At 41.2% G+C, this 27,360-nt stretch overlaps 2 protein-coding genes across 4 annotated transcripts; both read left to right on the top strand.

Moving 5' to 3' along the window:
* Positions 1 to 3,176: 3,176 nt before the first annotated feature.
* LOC129113847 (armadillo repeat-containing protein 1-like) lies at positions 3,177 to 15,795 on the top strand. 2 transcript variants are annotated; one of them, XM_054626336.1, is made up of 8 exons: positions 3,177 to 3,321; positions 6,937 to 7,140; positions 7,248 to 7,339; positions 8,528 to 8,717; positions 8,866 to 8,982; positions 9,841 to 9,915; positions 10,594 to 10,744; positions 15,647 to 15,795. In XM_054626336.1, the coding sequence occupies exons 2-8, from the start codon at positions 6,979 to 6,981 to the stop codon at positions 15,655 to 15,657; spliced, it is 798 nt and encodes a 265-aa protein (XP_054482311.1). In that variant the 5' UTR covers positions 3,177 to 3,321; positions 6,937 to 6,978; the 3' UTR covers positions 15,658 to 15,795. The 2 variants fall into 2 exon arrangements, with proteins under 2 accessions (XP_054482311.1, XP_054482302.1); XM_054626327.1 differs by lacking the exon at positions 15,647 to 15,795 and having other exon boundaries at positions 10,594 to 13,671.
* A 974-nt stretch (positions 15,796 to 16,769) lies between these two features.
* Positions 16,770 to 27,355, top strand: LOC129113900 (cytochrome P450 7B1). 2 transcript variants are annotated; one of them, XM_054626386.1, is made up of 6 exons: positions 16,770 to 16,850; positions 22,313 to 22,449; positions 23,606 to 24,220; positions 24,852 to 25,058; positions 25,154 to 25,332; positions 26,200 to 27,355. In XM_054626386.1, the coding sequence occupies exons 1-6, from the start codon at positions 16,819 to 16,821 to the stop codon at positions 26,491 to 26,493; spliced, it is 1,464 nt and encodes a 487-aa protein (XP_054482361.1). In that variant the 5' UTR covers positions 16,770 to 16,818; the 3' UTR covers positions 26,494 to 27,355. The 2 variants fall into 2 exon arrangements, with proteins under 2 accessions (XP_054482361.1, XP_054482369.1); XM_054626394.1 differs by lacking the exon at positions 26,200 to 27,355 and adding an exon at positions 26,101 to 26,189.
* Positions 27,356 to 27,360: the final 5 nt, after the last annotated feature.

Genomic DNA, 27,360 nt, shown 5'->3' with positions numbered 1-27,360 from the left:
GGCAAACTTTCGTACGGAAGAAGGAGAAGAAGAAGAAGAAGCCCGCAGGATTATATACTTTGTGCTGTTGCACAAGGCTTTACAGCCTTGTTGCTACACAGCCACACAGAACTATGATGAATTGTTTTTCACACAAATAATATCCCCCAAAACCTCTCATCAGTTACTGTTGAATAAAACAACACTGTCCGTGTTGTCTTCAGTTCCTCATTTTCTGTTGTTTTTATCACCACTACAAAGAATCCAGACTGTGTCATCACATTCTACTGAAGTTAAACAGAGTGAGACTCCCTCTAGTGGATGTTGTGCAGTATTGTGTTGTCTTTGCTCCAAAGGTTTTTGTACAGAGTTTTGGTGTTTCCTGTCACTGTGGGCTGCAGAGCACAGTAGTACACAGCAGAGTCTGACAGATGAAGCTTCTGGATCTTCAGAGGAACTGATTTATTGATGATTGTAGCATCAAATCTGTCTTTCTGGAAGTCTTCAGCATCTTTTGTTCCAGAGTATTTTCGCAGCATGAACTTTGGAAAGTCATTGACTTCTTGTTTGTACCAGAACAAATATGCATTAGCATTAGCAGTTGTCTGAAATGTACAGTCAAGTGTAACTGTCTGTCCTTCAGTAGCTATGACATCTCCTGTTGACTGAGTCACTCTGTCTTCTCCTTTACACTCTGAGGAAGAAGAGATGGATCAGTAAAGATGATTGATTAAATCAGAACTATCAGTAGTTTAAAGAGTTACCTATCCAGAGAGTCAGAATCAGCATGTTTCTCAGCCAGTGCTTCATGTCTGCAGTGAGAGAGGAGAACCATTGATACTTTGATGGATGTGGCCTATCTGAGTTCAAATATCAAGAATCTTTCTCCAGAATCACAGACTCCACCTTTCTATATGTGTAAACCTTCAGTGAGTGGCTGTCAGGTTTTTGTACAGAGACTGTGGGTTTGCTGTCACTGTGGGCCTCACACACAGTAGTACAGAGCAGAGTCTGTCTACAAGGGAAGAGTGTGTTTAACCTCAGAGACTGCAGGAGAAAGAATCAGAACAGGACAGAGTAACAGTGCCGTCCTCTAAACTGTCCTCTTCATTCTTGACTCGTGTGAGTTCTTCACAGCAAACAATCCATTAAAACTGCAGACGGTCAATCACTAATGTAGCTTAATGTTCAGTTAACATACAGCTGGATGTGAAAGCCTGTCTGTCACGACTGTGGTTGGTGTTTCTCCTTTAGCATGGAGGATGAAGGAGAAGGAGAAACTCCTCTGACCTCGGCTCTCTGCTGCCCTCTGCTGGACAGCACTGAAATACAAAACATACACACATACGAGTTTATTTTAATGTAACATTTTAATTCATGTGAGAGTGAAAATCAGTGAAACAGTTGAAAGTACAATATGTACCTCTGACATGTAGTACAGTACTAAGTACAATATTTACCTCTTGTGTATATATATATATGTGTATATATATATATATATATATATATATATATATATATATATATATATATATATATATATATATATATATAACTTTCATATAACCCTACTTTGCTCATGATCAGTTTCAGTGTACACTTTATTTAAGATATTTTCCGCCAGAGAACGGATCTGAAAGTGAAACTTATCTGGACTGTTTTTGTCAGTGGAGTCCGGTGGCCTTGACGAGAACATAGATAACCACATATGTTCGGCTTGGCACAAGCTAAGTGATGTACCGCTCTGGACGCTACGTTAGTTGGGATCTGAAAGTCACAGAATAACACAAAGAACGACAGATAGCAGCAGCAGTAGACCAGAAACTCCTGTGTTCAGAGAGGTACAATCACTGCTTTTGTGAATGGAGTCTGGTGTCTTTGAAGAGAACATGGATAACAGCTTCAGGTAGAGAGCACACACTTAAACTCATATTAATACTTTAGGTGTCTGAAATACTTCCATAGTGGTACTTTGCTTTGCTCTCGTGCTGGTACTCCTGTCTGTAGTAATACACTGACTATGGAGAAGTACCTCATACAGTAAGTATGTACCTGTGACATGTGATAAGTAGAAGTACACAGTAGCAGAACGTGGAAATACTCCACTGTTTGTTTTGTTAGTTTGAACCATTAAACACAGCCTGATGGACCTCTGACTGACCCTACATCAGTCTGTTTTGTTAGTTTTAACCATTAAACACAGCCTGATGGACCTCTGACTGACCCTACATCAGTCTGTTTTGTTAGTTTTAACCATTAAACACAGCCTGGTGGACCTCTGACTGACCCTACATCAGTCTGTTTTGTTAGTTTTAACCATTAAACACAGCCTGGTGGACAGACCCTACATCAGTCTGTTTTAACCATTAAACACAGCCTGGTGGACCTCTGACTGACCCTACATCAGTCTGTTTTGTTAGTTTTAACCATTAAACACAGCCTGGTGGACCTCTGACTGACCCTACATCAGTCTGTTTTGTTAGTTTTAACCATTAAACACAGCCTGATGGACCTCTGACTGACCCTACATCAGTCTGTTTTGTTAGTTTTAACCATTAAACACAGCCTGATGGACCTCTGACTGACCCTACATCAGTCTGTTTTGTTAGTTTTAACCATTAAACACAGCCTGGTGGACCTCTGACTGACCCTACATCAGTCTGTTTTGTTAGTTTTAACCATTAAAACAGCCTGGTGGACCTCTGACTGACCCTACATCAGTCTGTTTTGTTAGTTTTAACCATTAAACACAGCCTGGTGGACCTCTGACTGACCCTACATCAGTCTGTTTTGTTAGTTTTAACCATTAAACACAGCCTGGTGGACCTCTGACTGACCCTACATCAGTCTGTTTTGTTAGTTTTAACCATTAAACACAGCCTGGTGGACCTCTGACTGACCCTACATCAGTCTGTTTTGTTAGTTTTAACCATTAAACACAGCCTGGACCTCTGACTGACCCTACATCAGTCTGTTTTGTTAGTTTTAACCATTAAACACAGCCTGGTGGACCTCTGACTGACCCTACATCAGTCTGTGAGCGCCTACAGGGCGGGGGACCTTTAACTCTTAGAACAAAGCATCTCATTGGTCAGCAGAATCAGGCGGCGGCTAGCCATCCAATCACAGGCTCAGAATCTGCCACGTGGCCGCCCCGTTGCTCCGGAGCAGGGGATGGCCGGTGCGTTCACGGTCTCCGTACACGCGTGTTTCTTTCAGCTCCGGTGGGATCGAACCTGTGCGGCCCCGTGACGCGTGTCGTGAGGATAGAGTCTGTCCCGGTGACTGGAGAGAAGCTAACCGGGCAGCTACCGTGGCTAGCCGTTAGCCCGCTGTCCAGAGGTGAGCGCTGTTAGCATTAGCATTGCTCCACAGCTCGCGGCTCTCACAGCTGCTCTGACCCGAAACACAGCGTCGAGCGCCGGCCTGCCAGCGGGGCCACACCCCTGTAGCTCCGGTAGCTACAGGAGCTCCAGGAGCTACAGGAGCTAATGCTAACTGTTTACCAATGATAATGATAATGATATAATGATCATAATATAATAATATAATGATCATAATATAATAATATAATGATCATAATATAATAATATAATGATCATAATGATAATAATATAATGATCATAATGATAATAATATAATGATCATAATAATAATAGTAATGATAATAATAATAATAATATAATGATAATATAATAATGTAATAATGATAATAATATAATGATCATAATGATAATAATATAATGATAATGATATAATGATCATAATATAATAATATAATGATCATAATGATAATAATATAATGATCATAATGATAATAATATAATGATCATAATAATAATAGTAATGATCATAATGATAATAATATAATAATAATGATAATAATAATGATAATATAATGATCATAATTATAATAATATAATGATCATAATAATAATAGTAATGATAATAATATAATGATAATAGTAATAATGATAATAATATAATGATCATAATGATAATAATATAATGATAATAATAAAATAATAATATAATGATAATAGTAATAATGATAATAATATAATAATAATGATAATAATAATAATAATCCATCCTCCGCTTATCCGGGGCCGGGCCGTGGGGGCAGCAAGCTAAGGAGGGTCCTCCAGACGTCCTTCTCCCCAGCAACACTTTCCAGCTCCTCCTGGGGAACCCCGAGGCGTTCCCAGGCCAGACGAGATATATAATCTCTCCAGCGTGTTCTGGGTCGACCCCGGGGCCTCTTACCAGTTGGACGTGCCTGGAAAACCTCTAAAGGGAGGCGTCCAGGAGGCATCCTGATCAGATGCCCGAGCCACCTCAGCTGAGCAGCGGCTCTACTCCGAGCTCCCTCCGGATGTCTGAGCTCCTCACCCTAAGTGTTCTTTCCACCACTCGACAATATATAAGTTCTCCTCCCCTGCTGAGCACAGCCTGAGAAAAGCCCTGTTTCCCCTTTCTGAGTCGTCTCACGGTTTGCCAGAACTTCCTTGAGGCCATTCGAAAGTCCTTCTCCATGGCCTCGCCGAACTCCTCCCACACCCGGGTTTTGCCTCAGCAACCGCCGCAGCTGCAGCCCTTCTGGTCAACCGGTACCTGCCTGCTGATTCAGGAGACCCTCGGCCAACCAAGCCCGAAAGGCCTCCTTCTTCAGCTTGACGGCCTCCTTCACCGCTGGTGTCCACCAGCGGGTTCTTGGATTGCCGCCACGACAGGCACCGATCGCCTTCCGACCACAACTCCTAGCAGCAGCTTCCACAATGGAGGATTTGAACATGGCCCACTCGGATTCCATGTCCCCAGCCTCCCCCGGGATGCACGAGAAATTGTTCCGGAGGTGGGAGTTGAAGACCTTGCGGACAGGATCCTCAGCCAGACGTTCCCAGTTCACCCTCACTACACGTTTGGGTTTACCGGGTCTGTCCGGCAGCCTCCCCGCCACCTGATCCAACTCACCACCAGGTGGTGATCAGTTGACAGCTCTGCTCCTCTCTTCACCCGAGTGTCCAAGACATACGGCCGCAGGTCTGATGACACAACTACAAAGTCGATCATAGACCTTTGGCCTAGGGTGTTCTGGTACAAAGTACACTTATGAACCTCCCTATGCTCAAACATGGTGTTTGTTATGGACAGTCCATGACTAGCACAGAAGTCCAACAACAAAGCACCACTCGGGTTCAGATCGGGCAGGCCGTTCCTCCCAATCACACCCCTCCAGGTTTGTCCGTCGTTACCCACGTGAGCGTTGAAGTCTCCCAGAAGAACTATGGAGTCCCCAGTCGGCACCCTTTCCAGAACACCACCCAAGGACTCCAAGAAGGCCGCGTACTCCGAACTGCCGTTTGGTGCATAGGCACAAACAACAGTCAGAGACTTTCCTCCTGCGATTCCCAGTCGCAGAGAGGCGACCCTCTCGTTCTCCGGGGAGAACTCCAGAACAGCGGCGCTCAGCCGGGGGCTTGTGAGTATCCCCACACCCGCCCGGAGCCTCTCACCCTGGGCAACTCTCCAGGAGTTTGGTTCCAGAACCGGTGCTATGCGTGGAGGTGAGCCCAACTATATCTAGTTGGTAGCGCTCCACCTCCCGCACCAGCTCCGGTTCCTTCCCCGCCAGAGAGGTGACATTCCACGTCCCTAGAGCTAGTCTGTGATGCCGGGGGTCAGCACGCCCAGGTTTCCGCCCCAGCCTGCCGCCCAGCTCACATTGCACCCGACCCCAATGCCTATCCCTGCGGGTGGTGGGCCCACAGGGTGGCGGCACGAGTAGCTTTTTCGGGCTGGGCCCGGCCAGGCCCCATGTGCCAAGGCCCGGCCACCAGACGCTCGCCGGCGAGCTCCCCTCCCAGGTCTGGCTCCAGGAGGGTGCCCCGGTTTCCCTATTCCGGGCGAGGTGCCACAACCTTGTATCGTCCGATTCATTGAGGTTTTGTGAATCGCTCTTAGTCTGACCCCTCCCCCGAGACCACTTTGCCTTGGGAGACCCTACCAGGGGCTATTGCCCCCGACAACACAGCTCTCAGGATCACTGGGGCACACAAACCCCTCCACCACGATAAGGTGGCGATTCATTGGAGGAGAATAATAATAATAATAGTAATGTTAATAATAATAATGATAATAATAACAGTAATGTTAATAATGATAATAATAACAATAATCATAATAATAATGATAATAATAATAATAATTAAAAAATGTTTTGCTATAGACAGTCTGCCGGTTAACTACAGCTGTATGAAACCCAAAACACCCAGAGTTTGCTGTGATGCAGCAATAACTAGATCATGATGCAGATTTATAAAAAGTCTGAATTCATGTTTTGTTAGTTTTCTCTGCGAAGCGACAAGCAAATAACTTTTAAAATGCTTGTTTTCTGAATGGAGTCTGGATTGATTGTTGCTAGGCTACGCTAACATTGTAGCTGCATCAACACTCTAAATAAGGTCACATAGACTTAAACAGACTTGGTTGTTGTTAGTACCATAGGGGTTATACACATGTGTTAATACTCATGGTGTCATCTGTGTACTAGTATGAGGTATCGTAGAGCTCTGGGTGCACACAGACACTAGATAGATAGTGTCTGTAGATACTATATTGTTTTACTCCATTTCTGATTCAACAAGCAGAAGACTCTCAAAGCTGAAAGGCTGTAAGGACACAGCAAAAAATTCAACTAATTTCACGTATTTTGCGTTGCATCATTCACCACCCGGTAGAATCCTCATTGTGTTTGGTGTGGATTAGATTAGACTTTAGAAAGCTCCGAGCTCTGGTGAAGCCATTTGATAGCGTCTAGAGTATTAGTCTCATAGAATGAATGAATGAATGTCGGTCAATAAAGTTTGGTGTTCAATCCATCGGAGCCCCCGTTGACCCTGAACGTGTCGGAGCCTCAGACTTGGACTTAAATGTTGGTGTAAATGTTTGTTGCAGCCGTCCTCCGTTGCTTCTTGTATGGGTGAGTGAACGTCAGCCATGAGTGCGGAGCCGGACGCCCTGGCCGTGGTCAACCAGCTGAGGGACCTGGCCGCGGACCCCATGAACCGCAGGGCCATCGTCCAGGACCAGGGCTGCCTGCCCGGACTCATCCTGTTCCTGGACAACCCCAACCCCCAGGTGGTCTACTCAGCCCTCCTGGTGAGTGTCCTCAGCCCTGACAGAGCAGCAGATCAGATGTGTTCGTTGAGTGGATCCATCCTCCAACTGTCACCAGTCTGAACTGTGATTGGTTCTTGTTTTCCCAGGCCATCCGGTACCTGGCAGAATGCCGACCCAACCAGGAGAAGCTGAAGGGGGGGCTGGGGATGATGCTGAGCCTCCAGAACGTCATGCAGAAGTGAGTTATGGATTCTATAAAATGATTGATGGTTCGGTCCCCAAATGTGTTTTGTTAGACCGACAGTCCAAAACAGAGATCACCTGACCAGTGAATGATCAGGGTTTATTGACCAAAAGGCTGTTTACATTTATTGATTTGTTTGTACAAAAAAACAAAGCAGCAAATAAAAAAGAAATAATCTGACCTCAATAAATATTAATTCAAAATACAAATCAGCAAAACTAAAAAAAAAACATTAAATAAACAACATAAAACAAGCAGAAGCAGCACTAACAGTATGATGGCTGTGTGTGCATGTGTGTGCACATGTGTCTGACAGAAGCATACTTGTGTTCAGTCTGGTCGGGTGTGATCAGTTCAGATAGTTTGGTTCATCAGACAGGAGCCTTTATTTAAAGTTATTTATTAAACAGACTGTAATGTGACGTGAATAAATAATATAACATAATATAATATAACGTAACATAATATAACATAATATAATATAACATAATATAATATAACATAACATAATATAACATAATATAATATAACATAATATAATATAACATAATATAATATAACATAATATAATATAATATAACATCATATAATATAACATAATATAATATGATATAATATAATATAATAAATCATTTACAGAGCTCAGTAGAACTCATTGGGAAGAGGAACCAGTCTGTGGGTCTCGTATGATAATCAACTCTTCATAAATACTTTCCAGAGAATGGGAAGCAGAGCAGACTGACACCAGCTGTTCTTAATGAAAGTAGGAGTTTGAAATGTTAGACACTGATCTGATAACTGAGTCTTTTGAGGTAAAGTTAGATTATAAGTAATAGAGTTTAAAAACACTTCTGATGAACCAACAGATCTATATATTTAATGACTCCTCCAGCTTAAAGTTTGGATGAGACCTGTTTAATCAGGTCATTTCCAAGAGAGAGACAAGAGTTAGAGTCACAAAATCTTCTGTTTCTTGAAGTAAATATGATCAAATTAGATTTTTATGACAATGGGAGATAATTGTTAGATTGGAACCATTTGTAAATTCTTCCTTAATCAGAGTGAGCTTTGGCCAGTACAGAGAAGTGAATCTGTAGAAGGTGCTGTGAAGACGGAGGGAGGTGCTGCACAGCCATGTCATTGAGATAAATGAGGATTCATTCCTCTGGTTCTGTCGTCCAGGTCCACGACCCCTGGGGAGACCAAGCTGCTGGCGTCTGAGATCTACGAGCTCCTGCAGGCGTCCAGCAGCAACGACTCCGGGCCGGCGGAGGAGGCCGTCAGCAGCCGCCGTAAAGCCCAGTTCTTCATGGGCGCCAGTAACAAGAGAGCCAAGACTGTCATCCTCCACATCGACGGACTGGACGACTATGTGAGCAGAAACCTCATTCACTCATCATCACGCATCACTGACAGTAACAGGCTGAGAACTCAAAGGAAGGCAGATAAACCAGACCTCTAACATCTAGTCCATCACTAGATTTACTCCTCTGACTGGTCTATCCTTCCTCTCCTGTCAGAGTCGGAGGAGTCTGTGTGAGGAGGCTCTGCTGAAGATCAGAGGAGTCATCAGCTTCACCTTCCAGATGACCGTGAAGAGATGCATCGTCCGAATCCGATCAGACCTGAAGGCCGAGGTGAGACGACGCTCAAGACTTTAAAGAAGATTCTTCTTCTCCTCTTCATTGAGCTGAATCTAAGTTTACATTCAGAGCTTCTATTGAGGGTTTCAGATGAAGCACTGAATGTCTGTCGTTATATTTAATTATGTTATCACCCTAAAAAAGGAAACAATAGATTTTTGTTCCTTTTTTTGTTCTTTAAATTAATTTGATTGTGCTGTTAGATTGCTGCTGGACTGGCTGTTAAGACAGAGCTGCCTCCCTTTGTGTGCGTCAGGCAGGAGAGTTCTAGAGGTAGTATAATCCTAACAATCTTTATCTGGCTTCACAACCCAATGGATAAAGATGCAAAAATGAATTTGAATGTTAACATTCCTGAAAAAAGCTTTGAACTATCACTGAGCCTCAGCTGAAATCGGGATTAAAAGTCATGATTTAGTTTTTAAAACGAGGACAGAAAGGAAATAAAAAGTGTTTTCATCTGATCACCAGCTCGAGATTCTTTTAAACACTACTTGATTTCTGAATTCAAAGATTAAAAAGTAATCATCGTCAATGATCATTTCAGCTGCATTTTAATTTTTTGGCTGCTTCAAGAGCTTAGAGTGCTTCATGTATGGTAAGGTTTCTCAAATTATATTTATGCATCAGATTTAGCTTATTAAATAAATCATGATTTATGAAATAAAAAACTTTAGCCGTCAGATAAATACAGTAGAGACAAGGTACATTATTTCCCTCTGACAAAAGAGGAAAACCAGAAACAAACTACACAACCTCAAACTGTACTGTCATTAGAGCGCTCCCAGGTTTTACACACCAAGTTATCATTCATGACTGATTGATGAATAACCATAAATAATTATTTTTCAGGCTCTGGCGTCTGCAATCGCCTCCACTCAGGTGATGAAGGCTCAGCAGGTGGTGAAAGCAGAGAACGGAGACGAGGTCAGATTTTATTTATTGTTGATGGACATTTAAAATAAATTCATGGTGGATGAAGACTCTGACCTTCTGACGTTGATGTGAATGAGTATGCATTCTAGTCTTATTCTGTTTCTATGGTAACACTTAACCTTAATCCCCTTCATTATTACTAATTATAATCAGTGTATAAGCACTTAATACATGGTGTTTAACAAACAATACTGTAGTTGTAATTAGATAAAAATACATTTTTAAGTGTTTGTTAATGTTCAGTTTTATAACAGTGAAAAGGGTTATAAGTAGAAGAATAATTTATACAATGAAAACACGGACAACGCAGCCCTAAAGCGACCCTGCTTCATGCTCTTTTTGGGGTGAAGTATTATTTTTAAAATGTGTCAGCTAAACATTTATATCTTATCTAGGAAATCATTTTAAAAGTTCACGACCCAGATAAGTTCCACTGTTTTCATTGGTAGTTAAAGATTAACTTAACTGTGACGTCCGTCTGAGTTTAGACCTAAAGAGGAGAGCTTCTGTTAACCGACAGTATTATCAGACACATTGTGAAGAACCTCTTGGTCTTAATGAGACATTAGTAAAGAACAAATAGAAGACCCAACAGACTACCCTGCGGGACTCCTTAAGCATAGATCATTCACTGTATCACACAAGTTCAACAAAAGTTGTTGTCTCCAGGTTTTGATCCCGTTGGCGGAGGACGGTTCGATGGAGATGGAGCAGAACGTGAACCTGCCGGACTACCTGCCGGAGGACGAGAGTCCATCTCAGGAGCCCGACAAGGCAGTGAGCCGAGTGGGATCCGGACAGGACGGGAACAGCTGGCTGGGTGCTGCCACCAACTTTCTTTCCCGCTCTTTCTACTGGTGACCCTGCGGGAACGCCTCCCCCGTCCGTTAAACCTCCCGCCTTGTCTAAGAACCAAAATCTACCAGCTGCCAAATTTCAGCGCTGTCCGTCTCAGCTGGGGAGACAAAAGCTGAGACAGATCCTCTGACAGTGAGTGTAGAAACGGAACCGTGCAGCACTTTAATGTGTGATGAAAAGACGCCGCTGTTAAAAAAAAAAAATAGGATTGTGGTTTTAGTTTGAGGTTTCTGTGAGACCACGTTCTCTCTGTAAACGGGTCTATCTGTTTTAAACCATGTTGTCTTAACAGACAGGAAGTGTCCTGCAGCGACATGAACGAGGACTGAACAGGACGTCCCTCCCTTCCTTCAGCCTCTTTATCATTATTTATTATTTGATTATTTATTTGACCAGCAGACTGAGCTGCAGCTTGACGTGTTGAAGGAGCAGTCAGAGTTGAGTCAGCGGTGCCTTTACTATTCAGTATTCTCATCGTTCACTCAAAGACTTCTGTTTAGAAAAGGTGTGTTCTTCATTACATTGTTTTATGGCCTCAGTCAGTGGAAACGAGTAGAACAAACCTTAATGTCCTCTTCTTTTTCCACTGTTTTGGAGCAGCTGATTTTTATTCAACAGTGACTTCACATATGCTTTAAGTGTCCTGGTTCAACAAGTGGACGTCTCTCCAGGTGACGTGGTGACAACATGAAGGGCTGTAGGTGAAATGCTGTAGCTTCAGCTAACCGCTAACTCGTTACCTGTTAGCTGCAGCTAACCGCTAACTCGTTACCCGTTAGCTGCAGCTAACCGCTAACTAGTTACCCATTAGATGCAGCTAACCGCTAACTAGTTACCCGTTAGCTGCAGCTAACCGCTAACTCGTTGACCGTTAGATGCAGTTAACCGCTAACTCGTTGACCGTTAGATGCAGTTAACCACTAACTCGTTGACCGTTAGATGCAGTTAACTGCTAACCCTTACCTGAGCTCCCAGACCTGCTCTCTCTTTACTCCCCACTGTTCTCTTTACATCCTGCTGCCATTTGTTTAAGAAGAAGTCATTGAGGAGGGAAGCTCAAAGCTGAGCTCGGTCACTAACGGCTCAATAAGTCCACATGTTTAAATCAGAGGACAGGAGGTTAAATTAAAGTGAACGGTGAAACATCTTCCTCTATTGGAGACTCTCTGGCTGTGTTCAAATAGTGTCTGTCTCTTTTGAAAGGTCAATAAGATAAAAGGACTCCGACAATCAGTTCATTCAAAGGTCACGACGGTTTGATATTGGTCAAAGTTCACCAAATTGGGACCAAATGTGGATTATTCGTGCAGATTGCAGAGGTTTTACGTCCTCATGCTGATCATGTGATCCTATGGCTGTGATGACTTCAGTTCATTTGAGAATTAGGTCACAGGTGTGATTCCGCGTTACTCTCAGACTGATGACACAACGGTCAGAGGTCGTGAGCTCTCAGGACCTGGTTGTCCCGTATGAATGTCTTTACACTGAACCAACATGGTGGTGTTTTTGTTTTTGTATTGTTGATGTCAGAAGGTGGAGGGCTGAGGTTCTGTGAGCGTTTTGCACAGTTTATTGTGAGGTTTTTAAATAGGGTAGAAATTAAAAGATCATGTTCGAGGAACATTCTCAAGCTTTTCAGCTTTATACCAAACTGAACAGATGACGGTCTGAACAGCCCTCTGACCTTCAGGACTATTTATTATGAAACTATTTATTTCCATTTTCTTGAAGCATGTTGGTGATAATTATTTATTTTTTTGATGCCTTCTTAAAGAAAAAAGAAACTGGTTGATGGTTATTTAATTCACAGGAGAAGAAACTCATCATGTGAAACTCACATGATGAGTTTCTTCTTATAATTTTATTTTTATTGCAGCAGTGTTTCCTCTGATGAGGTCAGAATGACCTTTTATGACCTTTTAATGTCTGTACAGATTTCTACTCTCCTGATATGATGCTGTTGTTTGTCCTCCCGTGAGTTCATGTAACAGGTGTGCTCATAGCTCCGCCTACACCACACACTGTCCAATCACATTCTAGTAGCCTGTTGTCAGATGTTTGCATGACATTGTAATCTAGATTCAGTATTGGCCCGAATATAAGACGACTCTGATTGTTGCTACTGATTTTCTTTGAACAGGAACAACGAGATTGAACCATATTTAAAGGTCCAGTTTTCTTTGTTTGTAACTGTAGGATTCATAGAACTATATTTACATATGTAACTGTAGGATTCATAGAACGATAGTTACATATGTAACTGTAGGATTCATAGAACGATAGTTACATATGTAACTGTAGGATTCATAGAACGATAGTTACATATGTTACTGTAGGATTCATAGAACTATAGTTACATATGTAACTAGGATTCATAGAACTATAGTTACATATGTAGCTGTGGGATTCATAGAACTATAGTTACATATGTAACTGTAGGTTTCATAGAACTATAGTTACATGTGTAACTGTAGGATTCATAGAACTATGGTTACATATGTTACTGTAGGATCCATAGAACTATAGTTACATGTGTAACTGTATTAAAGTTTAGAACATAAAACCACTCCCAGACTTTCAGCTATAAACTGTAAATCCGGGTCGTTTTATATTCGGGTCGCTATGGTAACTGTTTGTCATTTTGAGCTGTTACATTATTGAAAGTCATATTATTTAATCAATGAATCACATCCTGAACTGAACTCAGGTTTTATTTAAGAGGAGTCATTTTTAAGTTTTCTTTTTATTAATATTATTATTATTTAATTTAATCCCTGAAGCCTACCATCTTCATCTTCATCATCATCATCATCAGTGTGCTGCTGTCCAACGGTCTGCTGTTATGAGTCCTAAAAGTTTGTTGAGATAATAAAAACTGTCATGAATGTTTACAGTCTGTTACTTTATGTATGTTTATGACATGTTTTAAATATGTATATTCAGTCTTCAGTCTGTAACCAGGAAATAGAAGTACAGTGACAATAAACAGACAATAACGAAAAATACACAAATAATCACAACAACATAAACAATATATGAATGCAATCAATCAATTAATAAAACCAGTATTACAGACATTAATAAATATGTCAGATTATCTTTAAAGTCAACAAAGACTCAGAAAAGTTACAAATGAGACTTTGCTGATTAAACTGAACATAATTTAATGAAAGTCTACTGAGAGTTGATTATTATCAGAACACATGAAGATATAAATGTATTGGTCTGAATGTTCTTCATACTCAGACATTAAATATACATAAAGTTATTTTTTAATGATAGTGATATTCTATAATCATGAGTTCAGGCTTTTTAAAACTAATTAACAACTTAATTAAATTAATATTTAAAGATAATCTGAACATTCAAGATTTTAAACACGAGAACTTTGTCTGAAACTGAAGACTTCAGTTGAACCAGGAAGAAATCAATACGACTATTGATCCGACGAGGCGTTTGATGTCTCTGCCGTGACTCAGCTGCTCTTTAGAAAAGATGTTGGTCGTTCCGGAAGAAGTGTTGCGGTTTCATACATCTGGAGGAGCTAAATGTTCATGATTTATAGAAAAGGTTTCCCAAAACCAGAAGAAGATTCAGCAGCAGAGAGACGACTCTGATCCTCAACTCCTCCAGAGGTCTCTTTGTTCAGGACCGAGAGGTTACTGCAGGTCATTAGGGAGGCTGTGGCGTAGTGGAGAGCAAGGTAGTTCTCCAATCAGAGGGTTGGTGGTTCGATACCCAGCTTCAGCGGTCGATGTGTCCTTGGGCAAGACACTTAACCCCAAGTTGCTCCTGAATGATGAATGTTAGTTAGAGTCTGATGGTGGCACCTTGATGGTAGCCTGTCATCAGTGTGTGAATGGGTGAATGATATGTAACATACTACTGACTGTAAGTCGCTTTGGAGAAAAGCGTCTGCTAAATGACTGTAACGTAATGTCATTCAGAGGAGCCTGAAGAAAACCAGGAGGCAGTGAACGCCTCCTCCAACAGTCAGTCACCTCCACATTATGCTTCATGTGTTCAAGCTGCATTCTCTCTCCTGTCCACCAGGGGGCGACTCCTCTCTTGATTTATTCCCTCAGTCAACATTGTAAACATGAGTTTATGGTCTCAATCTCTAGTTTCAAGTCTTCTTCAATACAGCATGATTGATTGATTGATTGATTGATTGATTGATTGATTGATTGATTGATTGATTGATTGATTGATTGATTGATTGATTGATTGTTTATCTGACAGAGGCAGTGCACGCCACCAAAGGAGCTTGGTAGTTGGGAGTCTACCCATCTGTCTACCTTCTTACCAGTCTGTCTACCTTCTTACCAGCATGTCTACCTTCTTACCTGTCTGTCTACCTTCTTACCTGTCTGTCTACCTTCTTACCAGCATGTCTACCTTCTTACCAGTCTGTCTACCTTCTTACCAGCATGTCTACCTTCTTACCAGTCTGTCTACCTTCTTACCAGTCTGTCTACCTTCTTACCAGTCTGTCTACCTTCTTACCAGTCTGTCTACCTTCTTACCAGTCTGTCTACCTTCTTACCAGCCTGTCTACCTTCTTACCTGTCTGTCTACCTTCTTACCTGTCTGTCCGTCTACCTGTCTGTCTACCTTCTTACCAGTCTACCAGCCTGTCTACCTTCTTACCTGTCTGTCTACCTGTCTGTCTCCCAGCTGTGAGTTCTAGCAGCCCTGTTGGTAGTCACCGTTGATGCTGGTGGTCTGGTCTGTGGAGGATCAGCTGTCTGTTTCTAGTTTGGATGGTTTCTGCTTCACCCTGATGTAATGGGTGATGGGGGGGGGTAGTTCCAGTAAACGCTCAGCATCTGTTCCCTATAACTATAACTCTCTGTTTCAACAGGAGACGGATGACATGACTTCCCGGCTGTGGGAGGACCTTGTGGAGGACTTGCTGCTACTTGAAGACACTTCACATGATGAAGCTAAAAGAACACTCAGGGAAGTCAAACCAAATATGTCACAATAAATTAAAAGTTCATTATTTATAGTTCTGGCTTATTATTTTTATTGTTTACATTTTTAATCTTGGGTTTCAGATTTTATTGACTTTTATTGTTTGTTTTTAGTAAAAAACTTTAAGGCTTCAAATTAAAATGATTGTTTATGAATAATGTTATTTTATTATTATTATTATTATAATTGTTAATGTTATTGTTTTTAATAATATTGTATCATTAACATCATTATTAATGTTATTGTTATTATTAGAATGCTATTATTATTATTATACTTGTCTATCTTGTTATTATTTAATAATTATTATAATTGTTCATGTAAATATTATTTTTGAATAATCATTGTAATGTTATTGTTATTATTAGAATGCTATTATTATTATACTTGTTTATCTTATTATTATTTAATAATTATTATAATTGTTCATGTAAATATTATTTTTGAATAATCATTGTAATGTTATTGTTATTATTAGAATGCTATTATTATTATACTTGTTTATGTTATTATTATTTAATAATTATTATAATTGTTCATGTAAATATTATTTTTGAATAATCATTGTGATGTTATTGTTATTATTAGAATGCTATTATTATTATACTTGTTTATCTTATTATTATTATTTAATAATTATTATAATTGTTAATGTAAATATTATTTTTGAATAATCATTGTGATGTTATTGTTGTTATTCTTACTATTATTATACTGAAATTAAAATAAGATAAACAAAAATATGAAGATCATTAGAGCCTCTGATGACGTCACGTTAATCATCAAATCCATTTATTGATCTCATTGATCTGAGTGCGCGCAGTGCTGCGGCCTTTATTTTGAAGGCATGGCCGGATTCTGTGTGTGTGTGTGTGTGTGTGTGTGTGTGTGTGTGTGTGTGTGTGTGTGTGTGTGTGTGTGTGTGTGTGTGTGTGTGTGTGTGTGTGTGTGTGTGTGTGTGTGTGTGTGTGTGTGTGTGTGTGTGTGGTGTGTCTCGGTGCTCGGTCAGAAGCTCCAACATGTCCCCTGCTGCTGCTGCTGCTGCTCGGCCTGCTGCTGATGATCCTCCGCGTCCTCCGCGGAAGAAAGAGGTGCGAGAACTCCACTTACACAGTACTACTGTATACTAATACATAATACTACTACTACTGTATACTAATACATAATACTACATACTAATACTACTGTATACTAATACATAATACTACATACTAATACTACTGTATACTAATACATACTACTACTACATACTAATACTACTGTATACTAATACATACTACTACTACATACTAATACTACTGTATACTAATACATACTACTACTACTAATACTAATACATACTACTACTACTAATACTAATACTACTGAATACTAATACTGAATACTACTGCATACTAATACTACTACTACTGTATACTAATACATACTACTACTACTAATACTACTAATACTACTGTATACTAATACATACTACTACTACATACTAATACTACTGTATACTAATACATACTACTACTACTACTGTATACTAATACATACTACTACTGCATACTAATACTACTGTATACTAATACATACTACTACATACTAATACTACTGTATACTAATACATACTACTACTACTAATACTAATACATACTACTACTACTACTGCATACTAATACATAATACTACTACTAATACTAATACATACATACTACTACTACTGTATACTAATACATAATACTACATACTAATACTACTACTACTAATACTAATACATACTACTACTACATACTAATACTACTGTATACTAATACATACTACTACTACTAATAATACTAATACTACTGTATACTACTACTACTACAAATACTGAATACTACTGCATACTACTACATACTAATACTACTGCATACTAATACTACTGAATATACTACTACTGTATACTAATACATAATACTACTACTAATACTAATACATACATACTACTGCATACTAATACTACTGAATACTACTACTACTGTATACTAATACATACTACTACATACTAATACTACTGCTACTAATACATACTACTACTAACTAATACTACTGAATACTACTACTACTGTATACTAATACATACTACTACATACTAATACTACTGCTACTAATACATACTACTACTAATACTAATACTACTGCATACTAATACTACTGAATACTAATACATAATACTACTACTAGGGATGTCCCGATCCGATATTTGGATCGGATCGGCCGCCGATATTAGCAAAAAAATGCATATCAATAACGGATCGGCCTGCACGGGAAAATCCCGATCCGGACTCCCGATCCAGTTTGTTTTCAAAACTCCGGTCCGTGTTTTCGAGCGCACCAATGTAGGTAATCCATTCCAGTTTTTTTCAGCTTTTCCCCCCAAATCCGGTCCGCGTTGTTCAGCACACCTAGCGCACACCTAGTGACCTGTCCAGCATCCCACTTGTCTGTGCAAGTAAATATCTTTAATCTTTAATACATGCTTGGATCGGCCGGTATCGGTATCGGCCGATGCTAAAAGCTACAATATCGGTATCGGATCGGAAGTGCAAAAAGCTGGATCGGGACATCCCTAACTACTACTAATACTAATACATACATACTACTACATAGTAATACTACTGCTACTAATACATACTACTACTACATACTAATACTACTGTATACTAATACATACTACTACTACTACTGTATACTAATACATACTACTACTGCATACTAATACTACTGTATACTAATACATACTACTACATACTAATACTACTGTATACTAATACATACTACTACATACTAATACTACTGAATACTACTACTACTAATACTAATACATACATACTACTACATACTAATACTACTGCTACTAATACATACTACTACTACATACTAATACTACTGTATACTAATACATACTACTACTACTACTGTATACTAATACATACTACTACTGCATACTAATACTACTGTATACTAATACATACTACTACATACTAATACTACTGTATACTAATACATACTACTACATACTAATACTACTGAATACTACTACTACTAATACTAATACATACTACTACTACATACTAATACTACTGTATACTACTACTACTACTACAAATACTGAATACTACTGCATACTACTACATACTAATACTACTGCATACTAATACTACTGAATACTACTACTACTGTATACTAATACATAATACTACTACTAATACTAATACATACATACTACTGCATACTAATACTACTGAATACTACTACTACTGTATACTACTACTACTGTATACTAATACATAATACTACTACTAATACTAATACATACATACTACTACATACTAATACTACTGCATACTAATACTACTGAATACTACTACTACTGTATACTAATACATAATACTACTACTAATACTAATACATACATACTACTACATACTAATACTACTGCTACTAATACATACTACTACTAATACTAATACTACTGAATACTACTACTACTGTATACTAATACATAATACTACTACTAATACTAATACATACATACTACTACATACTAATACTACTGCTACTAATACATACTACTACTACATACTAATACTACTGAATACTACTACTACTGAATACTAATACATACTACAAATACTAATACTACTGCTACTAATACATACTACTACTACATACTACTACTACTACTGTATACTAATACATAATACTACTACATACTACTACTACTGTATACTAATACATAATACTACTACATACTAATACTACTGAATACTACTACTACTGCATACTAATACTACTAATACATACTACTACTACTAATACTACTGAATACTACTACTACTACTACATACTACTACTACTGAATACTACTACTACTAATACTGAATACTAATACTACTGAATACTACTACTACTGAATACTACTACATACTACTGAATACTAATACTACTACTACTACTAATACTACTAATACTACTAATACTAATACTACTGAATACTACTGAATACTACTAATACTACTGAATACTAATACTATTGAATACTACTACTGAATACTACTGAATACTAATACTACTGAATACTACTGAATACTACTACTACTACTACTACTACTACTACTGTGTATCACAGTACTACTGCATACTACTACTACTGTGTATCACAGTACTACTGCATACTACTACTACTCTGCATCTCAGTTAATGTAGTACTTTAACTGTACAGAAACAGAAAAAGAAGTGTCTTTTGTTCATAAAACAATCAGATGTTGTGGATTTAAAGATATCGTCAGTAATTTAAAGGTTTTACCCCTAAAACAACAAGTTAAACTATAAGATTACATTAATATCCTTTTTAATGGCAGTTCATTGTATTTGCATGGATTTTAAATGTAGTTTTACTTTCATCTGAGGTCATGAAGTCTCCCTTAAAATAAGAGGGAAATGTTTCACAATCTTCCCTGGAACATTGATTTAATGAGAAACAGTGATGAAGAGGAGGAGGAGTCAAACGATCAGATGTCTGTTCCTCCTGTGAAACAAAAAGTCAATGTTCTTCTTTATGACGCCACTTCACTAGTTATTTCAACCCAAACCTCACTGAGGAGTTCCTGTGGGAAGTTTACCTGTTCAGGTACTCTGTTCTCTACCTGTTCATGTACTCTGTTCTCTACCTGTTCAGGTACTCTGTTCACTACCTGTTCAGGTACTCTGTTCTCTACCTGTTCAGGTACTCTGTTCTCTACCTGTTCAGGTACTCTGTTCACTACCTGTTCAGGTACTCTGTTCTCTACCTGTTCAGGTACTCTGTTCTCTACCTGTTCAGGTACTCTGTTCTCTACCTGTTCAGGTACTCTGTTCTCTACCTGTTCAGGTACTCTGTTCTCTACCTGTTCAGGTACTCTGTTCTCTACCTGTTCAGGTACTCTGTTCACTACCTGTTCAGGTACTCTGTTCACTACCTGTTCAGGTACTCTGTTCTCTACCTGTTCAGGTACTCTGTTCTCTACCTGTTCAGGTACTCTGTTCTCTACCTGTTCAGGATTTTTATCTGTTTATCTGATGGAGAAATAAGAAGTTTTTCATGACAGTAGTGATGTTTAGAAGTGTGTTTGTATGAGGTAGTACTTCATAGTCAGTAGAAATGACAGCGGGAACATAGTACTGCTGACGACGTATTTCAGACACACATTCAATAACCCGACAGCTTAATATATAAAGTTAAACTTTTTATTCTGATGAATGATGTCAAGGCTAAACTGGGATCTGACTGTTGGTCCCTTTGTGTCATTTAATTAATCCTCTGAATATTTGGCAGAATAAAGGAAAATGAAAATGATCATTCATTGTTTCTAGTTGTTTTGTTAGTCGGGGGGGTGGGTGTGTGTGTGTGTTGTGTAATAAGTGGGTCAGCAGCAGGGCGTCCCCTCAGGAGGAAACGTCCAGAGAGCCTCTTTAGAGAGAACAGCAGCATAAAGTAATAATTATTTAAATTCATGTTGGTATTAAACTAAAGCAGGTGTGTTTTACTTTAAGTTTCTTTAGTGTTCTTTATGTTCTTCAGAAACTGAAGAACATAAGCAGTGAATGTGCTCATAGGAAACCTGACTGTGTATAAATACAACAGTTACTTATTACCAGAACAGTTTTCAGTAGTACAGCAGTAGAGTTACCTCCAGTCATTGAGTATTTATAGTCTGGTCAAAGCTCACTGATCTTGTCACGTCTGGAGTTCAGGATTCTTCACCTGGCTGCTGACTCTGAACACAGAGTTCCTCAGAGAGCTGCTCCTCTCTGATCTGACCTGAGATCATTCATTAATCACCATGGAAACTAAATCCACCTGGTTTGAGCCTGAAGGAAGGAACGTTTACCTGGTGACTCAGATGAGTGTTTGCTCTCTGAAGAACACTGTGTTCAGGACATAGAACGGATCAAACCCAGGCGGGTCAACACCTCAGATCCAAAGTCTAGAGAGGAAGTCTAAAACACTGACACGCCCCCAAACAGACAGACAGGTAGACAGACAGGTAGGTTGACCTCTGAATAAAACGTTGTGTTAAATGACTGGAGGTAGATGGACATGTGGGAAGATAGACAGGTAGGTAGACGGATAGGTAGACAGACGGGTAGGTAGGTAGACAGGTAGGTAGGTAGACGGATAGGTAGGTAGGTAGGTAGGTAGGTAGGTAGACAGGTAGGTAGGTAGACAGGTAGGTAGGTAGATGGGTAGGTAGGTAGACGGGTAGGTAGGTAGACAGGTAGGTGGGTAGATAGACGGGTAGGTAGACAGGTAGGTAGACAGACGGGTAGGTAGACAGACGGGTAGGTAGGTAGGTAGATGGGTAGGTAGACAGACGGGTAGGTAGGTAGACGGGTAGGTAGGTAGACGGGTAGGTAGGTAGACGGGTAGGTAGACAGACGGGTAGGTAGGTAGACGGGTAGGTAGGTAGACGGGTAGGTAGGTAGACGGGTAGGTAGACAGACAGGTGGGTGGACCTCTGAATGACCTTCCCTGGTGTCGTTGCAGAAGAGAAGGAGAACCTCCGCTCATCAAAGGATGGGTTCCTTACCTCGGGAAAGCTCTGGAGTTCGGACGAGATGCCCACAAGTTTCTAGAAGAACACAAGAAGAAGTTTGGGGACATTTTCACAGTTCAGATAGCAGGTTGGTATTTAACCTCTGAGACGACCTTCAGTCTGTGGGGGTCTTTAGAGAATGTGGGGGTCTTAGAGTATGTGGGGGTCTTTAGTGTGTGTGGGGGTCTTTAGAGTATGTGGGGGTCTTTAGAGTATGTGGGGGTCTTTAGTGTGTGTGGTGGTCTTTAGAGTATGTGGTGGTCTTTAGAGTATGTGGGGGTCTTTAGTGTGTGTGGGGTCTTTAGAGTATGTGGGGGTCTTTAGAGTATGTGGGGGTCTTTAGAGTGTGGGGGTCTTTAGAGTATGTGGGGTCTTTAGAGTATGTGGGGGTCTTTAGAGTATGTGGGGGTCTTTAGAGTATGTGGGGGTCTTTAGTGTGTGTGGTGGTCTTTAGAGTATGTGGGGGTCTTCAGAGTATGTGGGGGTCTTTAGAGTATGTGGTGGTCTTCAGAGTATGTGGGGGTCTTTAGTGTGTGTGGGGGTCTTTAGAGTATGTGGGGGTCTTTAGAGTATGTGGTGGTCTTTAGAGTTTGGGGGTCTTTAGAGTATGTGGTGGTCTTTAGAGTATGTGGGGGTCTTTAGAGTATGTGGGGGTCTTTAGTATGTGGGGGTCTTTAGTGTGTGTGTGGTGGTCTTTAGAGTATGTGGGGGTCTTTAGAGTATGTGGGGGTCTTTAGAGTATGTGGGGGTCTTTAGAGTATGTGGGGGTCTTTAGAGTATGTGGTGGTCTTTAGAGTATGTGGGGGTCTTTAGTGTGTGTGGTGGTCTTTAGAGTATGTGGGGGTCTTCAGAGTATGTGGGGGTCTTTAGAGTATGTGGTGGTCTTCAGAGTATGTGGGGGTCTTTAGAGTATGTGGGGGTCTTTAGAGTATGTGGGGGTCTTTAGTGTGTGTGTGGTGGTCTTTAGAGTATGTGGGGGTCTTTAGAGTATGTGGTGGTCTTTAGAGTATGTGGGGGTCTTTAGAGTATGTGGGGGTCTTTAGTGTGTGTGGTGGTCTTTAGTGTGTGTGGTGGTCTTTAGAGTATGTGGTGGTCTTCAGAGTATGTGGGGGTCTTTAGAGTATGTGGGGGTCTTTAGAGTATGTGGGGGTCTTTAGTGTGTGTGGTGGTCTTTAGAGTATGTGGGGGTCTTTAGTTTACCTGGTGGTCTTGGTGGTTCATGAGAGTCTGTCCTCCACCTTCAGGTAAATACATGACCTTCATCATGGACCCTCTTCTCTACCCGAACATCATCAGACACGGCCGACAGCTGGACTTCCACGAGTTCTCCAATAAAGTGGCGCCCGTCACCTTCGGCTACCCGCCCATCCTCGGACCGGAGTTCCCCGGCCTGAACGAGCAGATCAGTCGCTCCTTCCAGCTCCTCCAGGGCGACGGCCTCTCCGCCCTGACAGAGAGCATGATGGGTAACCTCATGCTGGTATTTCGTCAGGACCACCTGGGCGAGCAGCCGGGGGAGGAGAGCGGCAGCTGGCGGAGCGGCAGCATGTACGAGTTCTGTAACAAGGTCATGTTCGAGGCCACCTTCCTCACCATGTACGGCAGGCCGCAGGCCGCACGCCGCCACGCCGGGATGGACACGCTGAGGCGGGACTTCGTCCAGTTTGACACCATGTTCCCGCTGCTCATCGCTCAGATCCCCATCTGGCTGCTGGGACGGACCAAGGCCATCCGAGACCAGCTGATCCACTACTTCCTGCCGCACAGGACGTCGTCCTGGTCCGACACCTCGCAGTTCATCAGGACGCGATCGGAGGTGTTTGAGCAGTACGAGACTCTGAGGGCCGTCGACAAAGCAGGTAGACAACGAGACGAGTTCATGTACGTCAACGAGTCCTGATACCTCCAACACAAGCAATGGTACTCACTTCCTGTCTCCTAGCTGGTTTCCTTATGTGGCCTTATGAACATGAGTTACTTACTTTAGTGACTGCTAGTGTTGTAACAGACCGTAGTGGATCCCTGATCCATACTGACCCCCTCACGGATTAACTCCACAGTTTATCGTTAACCATCACAGAGTTAAATAAAGTTTTACTGACCAACGTAATCCTCCAATATATTCAGTAAAATATGAGATCAGGACTTCATTTATGCTTTTCTAGTCTCTGATCTCTGATAATGTTACAATGTAAACAACCAACCTGTGTTTAAACCGCAGCACCACTAACGGCTAACAGGAGGAGAGCTAGTAACGTTAGCAGCACCGCTAACGGCTAACCAACGGAGGTTCCATTCAGTTACATTATGATGCGTTCAGGCTCTGTTCAGTAAACATGAGTATTGGGTGAAGGTAAATTATGACGTCATAACCCCCCGGCGGAGCTGGGGATCAAACCTCGACCCGCTTCCTCACACGTTCACAACACACCGTGTTTACTGAAAGTCTTTTTAGTTCTTCTTCAAGTATTAATAACCCCCCCCCCCCAGCTCATCACTTCGCCATCCTCTGGGCGTCCGTGGGGAACACCGTCCCCGCCACCTTCTGGGCCATGTACTACCTGGTGAGTCACCCTGAGGCCCTGCAGGCGGTCCATGAGGAGGTGCAGTCGGTCCTGGGACTCAGCGGAGTCCAGCTCAGCAGAGAGCAGGACGTGAGGCTGGGCCGGGAGCAGCTGGATAAGATGGTGTTTCTGGGTTCGTCTGTTCTTCCTTTGACTTCGGCCCCGTTCAGACCGATCACGTGACGTGTGTTATGAAGAATGTGATGACCAGCTGACCTTCGTCCACAGAGAGCGCCATCAACGAGAGCCTCCGTCTGTCCTCGGCCTCCATGAACATCCGCATCGCTCAGGAGGACTTCAGTCTGCGTCTGGACGGCGAGCGCTCGGTGGCCGTCAGGAGAGGAGACTTGATCGCCCTCTACCCTCAGAGCATGCACCTGGACCCGGAGATCTACGAGGACCCGCAGGTACCACCACCTCACCTGGGTCTGACCTCTGACTCCGCCCACTAAACACAGTTTGAGTCCATGGTGACGTGAAACCAGGAGACCACCTCTGGTTCTTTAAAGCTTCCTGTGTTAAAGCTGCATTCTCTCTGCTGTCCACCAGGGGGCGACTCCTCTGGTTGTATAGAAGTCTATGAGAAAATGACTCTACTTCTCTCTTGATTTATTCCCTCAGTAAACATTGTAAACATGAGTTTATGTTCTCAATCTCTTTAATGTATTTATTTGTTTTAAACATTTAACAAATAAGAAGTAAAAAAACAATATTATTAATTAAAATGAACAGTTAATATAAACAATCAATAACAAGAAGCATCAGTAAAAAAAAACAAGTTAGGCCTTTGATCAATAATAAACCAAACTGTTGAATCTACACATTTTTACACAAAGGAAATATTGGTATTAATCAGTTTCATTGGTATTGATCAGTTTCATTGGTATTGATCAGTTTCATTGGTATTGATCAGTTTCATTGGTATTGATCATGAGTCAATAGTCTGACAGCAGGAAGGAAGGAGCTTCGGTTTCTCCTTCACACAGCGAGTGTCTTTATAAAGACTACATACTGATGTATATTATATTTAATGGAGTCATGTTTGTAGTCCTTGGTTGTAGTCTCATTGGCAGACCTACGTCAGTGACTTCACAATGACGTAGTTTAGTTTAGTGTGGTCTGATTCTCTGAGCTCCACAATTCTCCTTTCCTAACACATGATGTTTTCCATCGAGGTCAAGGAGAAGTGGTGAGGAAAGGAGGTGAGGAGGTGAGGATGTTGAACAGACCGGTGAGTCCTCAGCCGTCTAACCTCCCTCCTCTGTCTCCGTCAGTCGTTCCGTCCGGACCGCTTCCTGCAGGACGGCAGAGAGAAGACGGACTTCTACAAAGACGGCCAGAGGCTCCGGTACTTCCTGATGCCGTTCGGCTCCGGCTCCTCCATGTGTCCCGGCCGATACTTCGCCGTCAACGAGATCAAACAGTTCCTGAGTCTGCTGCTGGTCTACCTGGACCTGCAGCTGGAGGAGGGTCAGCCCGGAGCCACGCTGGACCCCAGCAGAGCCGGACTGGGGATCCTGCTGCCGGCCGCCGACGTACGCTTCCGCTACCGACCGCGGACTGTCTGATCCCTGATGCCCCCTCGTCCAATCAGACGAGGGCTTCAGGTGTAGGTAGACGAGCCCACAACTCACTGTTTTAGATAACTGCTCATAAATCTGTTTCTTTTTCTGACTTCTGATACACGATAACACAAAAAGAGCTTGATATATTTAGAGGTTTGGATCAGGACAGAACACAGAGGTCAAAGGTCAGGACCGATCTGTCAACAAACGAGCGCCTTTTAGGGGATTGTTTGTCTTTGATTGTTTAAAGTTTAACTGTAAACCGTCCAATACTGAACCTCATCTACTGTCCAGCCTCCAGTCGTCTCTGATGGCAGCAGATTATTCTGAGGAGTAAATATGAAACTACGGGCAGCTCTGAACTCTGCACTACATTTAAATGTTACTTTTAATCATTTCTTTAGTTTTTACTTCTGATGTTGATGATGTTTAAAGGGACAGTACAACATTTCAGAAAACCCTTCTGTCTCTGTCTCAGAGTTCAGGAAGGACATGATTAGCCTAGCTTAGCACAAAGGCTGTAAGCAGGGGGAACTGCTAGTTTAGCTTAGCACAAAGACTGTAAGCAGGGGGGAACTGCTAGCTTAGCTTAGCACAAAGACTGAAAGCAGGGGGAAACTGCTAGCTTAGCTTAGCACAAAGGCTGTAAGCAGGGGGAAACTGCTAGCTTAGCTTAGGATAGATTGTAAACTGACAAGATGCTCCAGAAAACATCCGGTCGTCATAATAAACGCTGAATGTGGGATTATTCCTTTAGTGACTGAGACTAAATAAACTGTTTCATTGAGTGAATGCAGCTGTTAAATAATGTTTTAATAATCGTTAATGTCACATGTTAATAATTCATATGTCACCACCATGAATAATAAA

Source organism: Anoplopoma fimbria, chromosome 3 (genome assembly GCF_027596085.1).
Source record: "Anoplopoma fimbria isolate UVic2021 breed Golden Eagle Sablefish chromosome 3, Afim_UVic_2022, whole genome shotgun sequence".
NCBI lineage: Eukaryota > Metazoa > Chordata > Actinopteri > Perciformes > Anoplopomatidae > Anoplopoma > Anoplopoma fimbria.
The sequence above is the reverse complement of the archived record's forward strand: the minus strand, read 5'-3'. Positions and strand labels throughout refer to the sequence as shown.